At 44.7% G+C, this 14,076-nt stretch overlaps 1 protein-coding gene across 1 annotated transcript in view; it reads left to right on the top strand.

Moving 5' to 3' along the window:
• The window catches only part of rgs6 (regulator of G protein signaling 6), a 153,475-nt gene that overhangs the window by 118,841 nt on the left and 20,558 nt on the right, over nt 1-14,076 (top strand). The window contains exons 9-12 of the mRNA XM_058379627.1: nt 919-1,000; nt 6,388-6,462; nt 6,616-6,714; nt 6,823-6,884. Coding sequence (XP_058235610.1) covers nt 919-1,000; nt 6,388-6,462; nt 6,616-6,714; nt 6,823-6,884 — 318 coding nt within the window. The remainder of the gene's footprint in view (nt 1-918; nt 1,001-6,387; nt 6,463-6,615; nt 6,715-6,822; nt 6,885-14,076) is intronic.

Raw genomic sequence — 14,076 nt, 5'->3', positions numbered from 1 at the left:
GGTGGTGGTGAAGATTATAATGATGATGATGATGGTGGTGGTGGTGGTGGTGAAGATTATAATGATGATGATGATGATGGTGGTGGTGGTGAAGATTATAATGATGATGATGATGGTGGTGGTGGTGGTGAAGATTATAATGATGATGATGGTGGTGGTGGTGGTGAAGATTATAATGATGATGATGATGGTGGTGGTGGTGGTGAAGATTATAATGATGATGATGATGGTGGTGGTGGTGGTGAAGATTATAATGATGATGATGATGGTGGTGGTGGTGGTGAAGATTACAATGATGATGATGATGGTGGTGGTGGTGAAGATTATAATGATGATGATGATGGTGGTGGTGGTGGTGAAGTTTATAATGATGATGATGATGGTGGTGGTGGTGGTGAAGATTATAATGATGATGATGATGGTGGTGGTGGTGGTGAAGATTATAATGATGATGGTGGTGGTGGTGGTGGTGGTGAAGATTATAATGATGATGATGATGGTGGTGGTGGTGAAGATTATAATGATGATGATGATGGTGGTGGTGGTGGTGAAGATTATAATGATGATGATGATGGTGGTGGTGGTGGTGAAGATTATAATGATGATGATGATGGTGGTGGTGGTGGTGAAGATTATAATGATGATGGTGGTGGTGAAGATTATAATGATGATGATGATGATGATGGTGGTGGTGGTGGTGAAGATTATAATGATGATGATGATGATGATGGTGGTGGTGAAGATTATAATGATGATGGTGGTGGTGAAGATTATAATGATGATGATGGTGTATTTGTATTGTTTTCTTCCTTTCTTCCTTTCCTACATCAGGTCATGTGAAGCTGTAATCAGAACACACTCCTCCTCTCTGAGTGTGTGGTGTTTTCACACGTTCCTCTCTCTCTGTTTTTTTTTCAGGATTGACCGGAAGAAGGATAAGACGGAGAGGAAGATCCTGGACAGTCAGGAGCGGGCGTTTTGGGACGTTCACAGGCCAGTGGTGTGTGTAGATTATGGATTTCCTGACCAATAGATACAGCAGAACTGATTCTGTTCAGTTCACACAGAACCTCTTACACATGTGTTAGTGTCATGTAGGAACACTGGGAACAGGGAGAACAGGGAGAACACTGGGAACAAAGAGAACACTGGGAACAGGGAGAACAGGGAGAACACTGGGAACAAAGAGAACACTGGGAACAGGGAGAACAGGGAGAACACTGGGAACAAAGAGAACACTGGGAACAGGGAGAACAGGGAGAACACTGGGAACAAAGAGAACACTGAGAACAGGGAGAACACTGGGAACAAAGAGAACACTGGGAACAGGGAGAACACTGGGAACAGGGAGAACAGGGAGAACACTGGGAACAAAGAGAACACTGGGAACAGGGAGAACAGGGACAACACTGGGAACAAAGAGAACACTGGGAACAGGGAGAACACTGGGAACAAAGAGAACACTGGGAACAGGGAGAACAGGGAGAACACTGGGAACAAAGAGAACACTGGGAACAGGGAGAACAGGGACAACACTGGGAACAAAGAGAACACTGGGAACAGGGACAACACTGGGAACAAAGAGAACACTGGGAACAGGGAGAACACTGGGAACAGGGAGAACAGGGACAACACTGGGAACAAAGAGAACACTGGGAACAGGGAGAACAGGGACAACACTGGGAACAAAGAGAACACTGGGAACAGGGAGAACACTGGGAACAAAGAGAACACTGAGAACAGGGAGAACACTGGGAACAAAGAGAACACTGGGAACAGGGAGAACACTGGGAACAAAGAGAACAGGGAGAACACTGGGAACAAAGAGAACACTGGGAACAGGGAGAACACTGGGAACAGGGAGAACAGGGAGAACACTGGGAACAAAGAGAACACTGGGAACAGGGAGAACAGGGACAACACTGGGAACAAAGAGAACACTGGGAACAGGGAGAACACTGGGAACAAAGAGAACACTGGGAACAGGGAGAACAGGGAGAACACTGGGAACAAAGAGAACACTGGGAACAGGGAGAACAGGGACAACACTGGGAACAAAGAGAACACTGGGAACAGGGACAACACTGGGAACAAAGAGAACACTGGGAACAGGGAGAACACTGGGAACAGGGAGAACAGGGACAACACTGGGAACAAAGAGAACACTGGGAACAGGGAGAACAGGGACAACACTGGGAACAAAGAGAACACTGGGAACAGGGAGAACACTGGGAACAAAGAGAACACTGAGAACAGGGAGAACACTGGGAACAAAGAGAACACTGGGAACAGGGAGAACACTGGGAACAAAGAGAACAGGGAGAACACTGGGAACAAAGAGAACACTGGGAACAGGGAGAACACTGGGAACAAAGAGAACACTGGGAACAGGGAGAACACTGGGAACAGGGAGAACAGGGAGAACACTGGGAACATAGAGAACACTGGGAACAGGGAGAACAGGGAGAACACTGGGAACAGGGAGAACAGGGAGAACACTGGGAACAAAGAGAACACTGGGAACAGGGAGAACAGGGAGAACACTGGGAACAGGGAGAACACTGGGAACAAAGAGAACACTGGGAACAGGGAGAACAGGGAGAACACTGGGAACAGGGAGAACAGGGAGAACACTGGGAACAGGGAGAACAGGGAGAACACTGGGAACAAAGAGAACACTGGGAACAGGGAGAACAGGGAGAACACTGGGAACAGGGAGAACACTGGGAACAGGGAGAACAGGGAGAACACTGGGAACAAAGAGAACACTGGGAACAGGGAGAACACTGGGAACAAAGAGAACACTGGGAACAGGGAGAACACTGGGAACAAAGAGAACAGGGAGAACACTGGGAACAAAGAGAACACTGGGAACAGGGAGAACACTGGGAACAAAGAGAACACTGGGAACAGGGAGAACAGGGAGAACACTGGGAACAAGGAGAACACTGGGAACAGGGAGAACACTGGGAACAGGGAGAACACTGGGAACAAAGAGAACACTGGGAACAGGGAGAACACTGGGAACAAAGAGAACACTGGGAACAGGGAGAACAGGGAGAACACTGGGAACAAAGAGAACACTGGGAACAGGGAGAACAGGGAGAACACTGGGAACAGGGAGAACACTGGGAACAGGGAGAACACTGGGAACAGAGAGAACACTGGGAACAGGGAGAACAGGGAGAACACTGGGAACAGGGAGAACACTGGGAACAGGGAGAACACTGGGAACAGAGAGAACACTGGGAACAGGGAGAACACTGGGAACAAAGAGAACACTGGGAACAGGGAGAACACTGGGAACAAAGAGAACACTGGGAACAGGGAGAACAGGGAGAACACTGGGAACAAAGAGAACACTGGGAACAGGGAGAACAGGGAGAACACTGGGAACAAAGAGAACACTGGGAACAGGGAGAACAGGGAGAACACTGGGAACAAAGAGAACACTGGGAACAGGGAGAACAGGGAGAACATTGGGAACAGGGAGAACACTGGGAACAGGGAGAACACTGGGAACAGGGAGAACACTGGGAACAAAGAGAACACTGGGAACAGGGAGAACAGGGAGAACACTGGGAACAGGGAGAACACTGGGAACAGAGAGAACACTGGGAACAGAGAGAACACTGGGAACAGGGAGAACAGGGAGAACACTGGGAACAGGGAGAACACTGGGAACAGAGAGAACACTGGGAACAGAGAGAACACTGGGAACAGGGAGAACAGGGAGAACACTGGGAACAGGGAGAACACTGGGAACAGAGAGAACACTGGGAACAAAGAGAACACTGGGAACAAAGAGAACACTGGGAACAGGGAAAACAGGGAGAACACTGGGAACAGGGAGAACACTGGGAACAGAGAGAACACTGGGAACAGGGAGAACAGGGAGAACACTGGGAACAGGGAGAACACTGGGAACAGAGAGAACACTGGGAACAGGGAGAACACTGGGAACAGGGAGAACAGGGAGAAAACTGGGAACAAGGAGAACACTGGGAACAGGGAGAACAGGGAGAACACTGGGAACAGGGAGAACACTGGGAACAGGGAGAACAGGAAGAACACTGGGAACAAGGAGAACACTGGGAACAGGGAGAACAGGGAGAACACTGGGAACAGGGAGAACAGGGAGAACCCTGGGAACAGGGAGAACACTGGGAACAAAGAGAACACTGGGAACAAAGAGAACACTGGGAACAAAGAGAACACTGGGAACAGGGAGAACACTGGGAACAAAGAGAACACTGGGAACAGGGAGAACACTGGGAACACTGGGAACAGGGAGAATAGGGAGAACACTGGGAACAGGGAGAACACTGTGAACAGAGAGAACACTGGGAACAGGGAGAACACTGGGAACAGGGAGAACAGGAAGAAAACTGGGAACAAGGAGAACACTGGGAACAGGGAGAACAGGGAGAACACTGGGAACAGGGAGAACACTGGGAACAGGGAGAACAGGAAGAACACTGGGAACAAGGAGAACACTGGGAACAGGGAGAACAGGGAGAACACTGGGAACAGGGAGAAAACTGGGAACAGAGAGAACACTGGGAACAGGGAGAACACTGGGAACAGGGAGAACACAGGAGCAGAGAGAACAGAGGGAACACAGAACACAGGAGCAGAGAGAACACAGGGAACACAGAACACAGGAGCAGAGAGAACAGAGGGAACACAGAACACAGGAGCAGAGGGAACACTGAACACAGGAACAGAGAGAACAGAGGGAACACTGAACACAGGAGCAGAGAGAACAGAGGGAACACAGAAACAGAGAGAACAGAGGGAACACTGAACACAGGAGCAGAGGGAACACTGAACACAGGAACAGAGAGAACAGAGGGAACACAGAACATAGGGAACACAGGAATAGAGAAAGCAGAGGGAACACAGAACACAGGAGCAGAGGGAACACTGAACACAGGAGCAGAGAGAACAGAGGGAACACAGGAGCAGAGAGAACAGAGGGAACACTGAACACAGGAACAGTGAGAACACAGAACACAGGAGCAGAGAGAACAGAGGGAACACTGAACACAGGAGCAGAGAGAACAGAGGGAACACAGAACACAGGAGCAGAGAGAACACAGGAGCAGAGAGAACAGAGGGAATACAGGAGCAGAGAGAACAGAGGGAACACTGAACACAGGAACAGTGAGAACACAGAACACAGGAGCAGAGAGAACAGAGGGAACACTGAACACAGGAGCAGAGAGAACAGAGGGAACACAGAACACAGGAGCAGAGAGAACACAGGAGCAGAGAGAACAGAGGGAACACAGAACAGAGGGAATACAGGAGCAGAGAGAACAGAGGGAACACAGAACACAGGAGCAGAGAGAACACAGGAGCAGAGAGAACAGAGGGAACACAGAACAGAGGGAATACAGGAGCAGAGAGAACAGAGGGAACACAGAACACAGGAGCAGAGAGAACAGAGGGAACACAGAACAGAGGGAATACAGGAGCAGAGAGAACAGAGGGAACACAGAACACAGGAGCAGAGAGAACAGAGGGAACACTGAACACAGGAACAGTGAGAACACAGAACACAGGAGCAGAGAGAACAAAGGGAACACTGAACACAGGAGCAGAGAGAACAGAGGGGACACTGAACACAGGAACAGAGAGAACAGAGGGAACACTGAACAGAGGGAACACAGGAGCAGAGAGAACAGAGGGAACACAGAACACAGGAGCAGAGAGAACAGAGGGAACACTGAACACAGGAACAGTGAGAACACAGAACACAGGAGCAGAGAGAACAAAGGGAACACTGAACACAGGAGCAGAGAGAACAGGGGGAACACTGAACACAGGAGCAGAGAGAACAGAGGGAACACAGGAACAGAGAGAACAGAGGGAACACAGAACCCAGGAACAGTGAGAACAGAGGGAACACAGGAACAGAGGGAACACAGAATACAGGAGCAGAGAGAACAGAGGGAACACTGAACACAGGAGCAGAGAGCACAGAGGGAACACTGAACACAGGAACAGTGAGAACACAGAACACAGGAGCAGAGAGAACTGAGGGAACACAGAACAGGAGCAGAGAGAACACAGGAGCAGAGAGAACAGAGGGAACACTGAACACAGGAGCAGAGAGAACAGAGGGAACACAGAACATAGGAACAGAGAGAACACAGAACACAGGAACAGAGGGAACACAGAACACAGGAGCAGAGGGAACAGAGGGAACACAGAACATAGGAACAGAGAGAACAGAGGGAACACTGAACACAGGAGCAAAGAGAACAGAGGGAACACTGAACACAGGAACAGAGGGAACAGGGGGAACACAGAACACAGGGGAATCTTGAGTCTGAAAAAAGAGAAAAATGTGAAATGAAATATTGATCATGTGACCCACAGCCAGGTTGTGTCAATACCACTGAAATGGACATCAGGAAGTGTCGCCGCATGAAAAACCCACAACGAGTCAAGAAGGTAAAGTGTGTCTGTGTCTGTGTGAAAATAACGGACAAATCTAATTAATCTAATTAATTAAATCTGCTTTTATTGAGCTGCAGTGATGTGAAACTGTTGTAATCTCTCTCTCTCTCTCCCCCCCCGTGTGTGTGTGTGTGTGTGTGTGTGTAGTCAGTGTATGGTGTGGCAGAAGACACACAGACGCAGAGTCCTGTACACGCACACTCGCAGCAAAACAGGAAGAACACCAAGGAGGACGTCGAGAAGGAGGTGTGTGTGTGTGTGTGTGTGTGTGTGTGTGTAAGATATACATGTATAAAACTGTTAACACTGTTAAAACACAGTAATGATGAACGTTTCCTTACACACTTCCTGCAGATTTTGTTCCTGAACACTCAGCTGGATCGACACTGCATGAAAATGTCCAAAGTGGCAGAAATGTAAGTGATAGCCGTCTTCTATCCCACCATCCTTCATCCCTCCATCATCTCCATCTGTCTCTGATGAATTAGTCTTCAGTAACTACCACACACATCACACACACATCACACACACATCACACACATCACACACATCATACACACATCACACACACATCACACACACATCACACACACATCACACACATCACACACATCATACACACATCACACACATCATACACACATCACACACACATCACACACACATCACACACATCACACACACATCACACACATCACACACATCATACACACATCACACACACATCACACATATCACACACACATCACACACATCATACACACATCACACACACATCACACACATCACACACACATCACACACATCATACACATCACACACATCATACACACATCACACACACATCACACACATCACACACATCACACACATCATACACACATCACACACACATCACACACACATCACACACACATCACACACACATCACACACATCACACACATCATACACACATCACACACACATCACACACACATCACACACATCACACACACATCACACACATCACACACATCATACACACATCACACACACATCACACACACATCACACACACATCACACATATCACACACATCACACACATCACACACATCATACACACATCACACACACATCACACACACATTACACACATCATACACACATCACACACACATCACACACATCACACACATCACACACACATCATACACACATCACACACACATCACACACATCATACACATCACACACACATCACACACATCACACACATCACACACATCATACACACATCACACACACATCACACACACATCACACACATCACACACATCATACACATCATACACACATCATACACACATCACACACACATCACACACATCACACACATCACACACATCATACACACATCACACACACATCACACACACATCACACACATCACACACATCATACACATCATACACACATCATACACACATCACACACACATCACACACATCATACACACATCACACACACATCACACACATCATACACACATCATACACACATCACACACACATCACACACATCACACACATCATACACACATCATACACACATCACACACACATCATACACACATCACACACATCACACACATCATACACACATCACACACACATCACACACATCACACACACATCACACACACATCACACACACATCACACACACATCACACACATCACACACACATCACACACATCACACACATCACACACACATCACACACATCACACACACATCACACACACATCACACACACATCACACACATCACACACATCACACACACATCATACACACATCATACACACATCACACACACATCACACACATCACACACATCATACACACATCACACACACATCACACACACATCACACACACATCACACACATCACACACATCATACACACATCATACACACATCACACACATCACACACATCATACACACATCACACACACATCACACACATCACACACATCACACACATCATACACACATCACACACACATCACACACACATCACACACACATCACACACATCACACACATCATACACACATCATACACACATCACACACACATCACACACATCACACACATCATACACACATCACACACACATCACACACACATCACACACATCACACACATCACACACATCACACACACATCACACACACATCAGACACATCATACACACATCACACACACATCATACACACATCACACACACATCACACACATCACACACATCACACGCACATCACACATACACCATACACACATCACACATACACCATACACACATCACACACATACACACACATCACACACACATCACACACATCACACACACATCACACACATCACACACACATCACACACACATCATACACACATCACACACACATCACACACACATCACACACATCACACACACATCACACACACATCAGACACATCATACACACATCACACACACATCATACACATCATACACACATCACACACATCACACGCACATCACACATACACCATACACACATCACACATACACCATACACCATACACACATCACACACATCACACACATCACACACATCACACACACATCACACACATCACACACACACATCATACACACATCACACACATCATACACACACATCATACACACATCATACACACACATCATACACACATCACACACATCATACACACACATCATACACACATCATACACACACATCATACACACATCACACACACATCATTCACACATCACACACATCACACACACATCACACACACACATCATACACACATCACACACATCACACACACACATCATACACACATCATACACACATCATACACACATCACACACCATACACACACATCATACACACATCATACACACATCACACACACCATACACACATCATACACACATCACACACATCACACACACACATCATACACACACCATACACACACATCATACACACATCATACACACATCACACACACCATACACACATCATACACACATCACACACATCACACACACACATCATACACACATCACACACACACATCATACACACATCACACACCATACACACACATCATACACACATCATACACACATCACACACACATCACACACATCACACACATCACACGCACATCACACATACACCATACACACATCACACATACACCATACACCATACACACATCACACACATCACACACACCCTACACACACATCATACACACATCACACACATCACACACACACATCATACACACATCACACACATCATACACACACATCATACACACATCATACACACACATCATACACACATCACACACATCATACACACACATCATACACACATCATACACACACATCATACACACATCACACACACATCATACACACATCACACACACATCACACACACATCACACACACACATCATACACACATCACACACATCACACACACACATCATACACACATCATACACACATCATACACACATCACACACCATACACACACATCATACACACATCATACACACATCACACACACCATACACACATCATACACACATCACACACATCACACACACACATCATACACACACCATACACACACATCATACACACATCATACACACATCACACACACCATACACACATCATACACACATCACACACATCACACACACACATCATACACACATCACACACACACATCATACACACATCACACACCATACACACACACCATACACACATCACACACCATACACACACATCATACACACATCATACACACATCACACACACCATACACACATCATACACACATCACACACATCACACACACACATCATACACACATCACACACCATACACACACATCATACACACATCATACACACATCACACACACCATACACACACATCATACACACATCACACACATCACACACACACATCATACACACATCACACACATCATACACACACATCATACACACATCACACACACATCACACACATCACACACACATCACACACATATCATACACACATCATACACATCACACACATCACACACATCATACACACACATCATACACACATCACACACACATCACACACATCACACACACATCACACACATATCATACACACATCATACACATCACACACATCATGGACTCACCATACACACATCATACACACATCACACACACATCATACACACATCATACACACATCACACACATCACACACACATCATACACACATCACACACATCACACACATCATACACACACATCACACACATCATACACACATCACATACATCATACACACATCATACACACATCACACACATCACATACATCATACACACATCATACACACATCACACACACATCATACACACATCACACACATCACACACACATCATACACACATCACACACATCACACACATCATACACACACATCACACACATCATACACACATCACATACATCATACACACATCATACACACATCACACACATCACATACATCATACACACATCATACACACATCACACACACATCATACACACCACAAACATCATACACATCATACACACATCACACACATCATACACACATCATACACATCATACACACATCACACACACCACAAACATCATACACATCATACACATCACACACATCACACACATCATACACACATCATACACACATCATACACACATCACACACACCACAAACATCATACACATCATACACATCATACACATCACACACATCACACACATCACACACATCATACACACATCATACACATCATACACATCATACACACATCACACACACCACAAACATCATACACATCATACACATCACACACATCATACACACATCATACACATCATACACATCATACACATCACACACATCATACACACATCATACACACATCATACACATCATACACATCACACACATCACACACATCATACACACATCATACACATCATACACACATCACACACACCACAAACATCATACACATCATACACATCACACACATCACACACATCATACACACATCATACACATCATACACACATCACACACACCACAAACATCATACACATCATACACATCACACACATCACACACATCATACACACATCATACACACATCACACACACATCACACACATCATACACATCATACACACATCATACACACATCACACATATATTACACACATCATACACTCACCATACACACATCATACACACATCACACACATCATACACACATCACACACATCATACACACATCATACACATCATACACACATCACACACATCATACACACATCACACACATCATACACACACATCACACACATCATACACACATCACACACACATCATACACACATCATACACACATCATACACACATCACACACATCATACACACATCACACACATCATACACACACATCACACACATCATACACACATCACACACACATCATACACACATCACACACACATCATACACACATCATACACACATCATACACACATCATACACATCATACACACATCATATACATCACACACATCATACACACATCACACACACCACAAACATCATACACATCATACACATCACACACATCACACACACCACAAACATCATACACATCACACACACCACAAACATCATACACATCATACACATCACACACATCACACACACCACAAACATCATACACATCACACACACCACAAACATCATACACATCATACACATCACACACATCACACACACCACAAACATGATACACATCATACACATCACACACATCACACACACCACAAACATCATACACATCATACACACATCACACACATCATACACATCATACACACATCACACACACCACAAACATCATACACATCATACACATCATACACATCACACACATCACACACATCATACACACATCATACACATCATACACACATCACACACACCACAAACATCATACACATCATACACATCATACACATCACACACATCATACACATCATACACACATCATACACACATCATACACATCATACACATCACACACATCACACACATCATACACACATCATACACATCATACACACATCACACACACCACAAACATCATACACATCATACACATCATACACATCACACACATCACACACATCATACACACATCATACACACATCACACACACCACAAACATCATACACATCATACACACATCATACACACATCACACACACATCACACACATCATACACATCATACACACATCATACACACATCACACACACCACAAACATCATACACATCATACACACATCATACACACATCACACACACCACAAACATCATACACATCATACACACATCATACACACATCACACACACATCACACACATCATACACATCATACACACATCATACACACATCACACACACCACAAACATCACACACATCATACACACATCATACACACATCACACACACCACAAACATCATACACATCATACACACATCATACACACATCACACACACATCACACACATCATACATCATACACACATCATACACACATCACACACATATTACACACATCATACACTCACCATACACACATCATACACACATCACACACATCATACACACATCACACACATCATACACACATCATACACACATCACACACATATTACACACATCATACACACATCATACACACATCACACACATCATACACACATCACACACATCATACACACATCATACACATCATACACACATCACACACACATCATACACACATCACACACATCATACACACACATCACACACATCATACACACATCACACACACATCATACACACATCATACACACATCATACACACATCACACACATCATACACACATCACACACATCATACACACATCACACACATCATACACACATCACACACACATCATACACACATCATACACACATCATACACACATCACACACATCATACACACATCACACACATCATACACACACATCACACACATCATACACACATCACACACACATCATACACACATCATACACACATCATACACACATCACACACATCATACACACATCACACACATCATACACACATCACACACACATCATACACACATCATACACACATCATACACATCATACACACATCATATACATCATACACACATCACACACACACATCATACACACATCATACACACATCATACACATCATACACACATCATATACATCACACACATCATACACACATCACACACACCACAAACATCATACACATCATACACACATCATACACACATCACACACACCACAAACATCATACACATCATACACACATCATACACACATCACACACAC

This window comes from Hemibagrus wyckioides, linkage group LG25 (genome assembly GCF_019097595.1).
Source record: "Hemibagrus wyckioides isolate EC202008001 linkage group LG25, SWU_Hwy_1.0, whole genome shotgun sequence".
NCBI lineage: Eukaryota > Metazoa > Chordata > Actinopteri > Siluriformes > Bagridae > Hemibagrus > Hemibagrus wyckioides.
The sequence above is the reverse complement of the archived record's forward strand: the minus strand, read 5'-3'. Positions and strand labels throughout refer to the sequence as shown.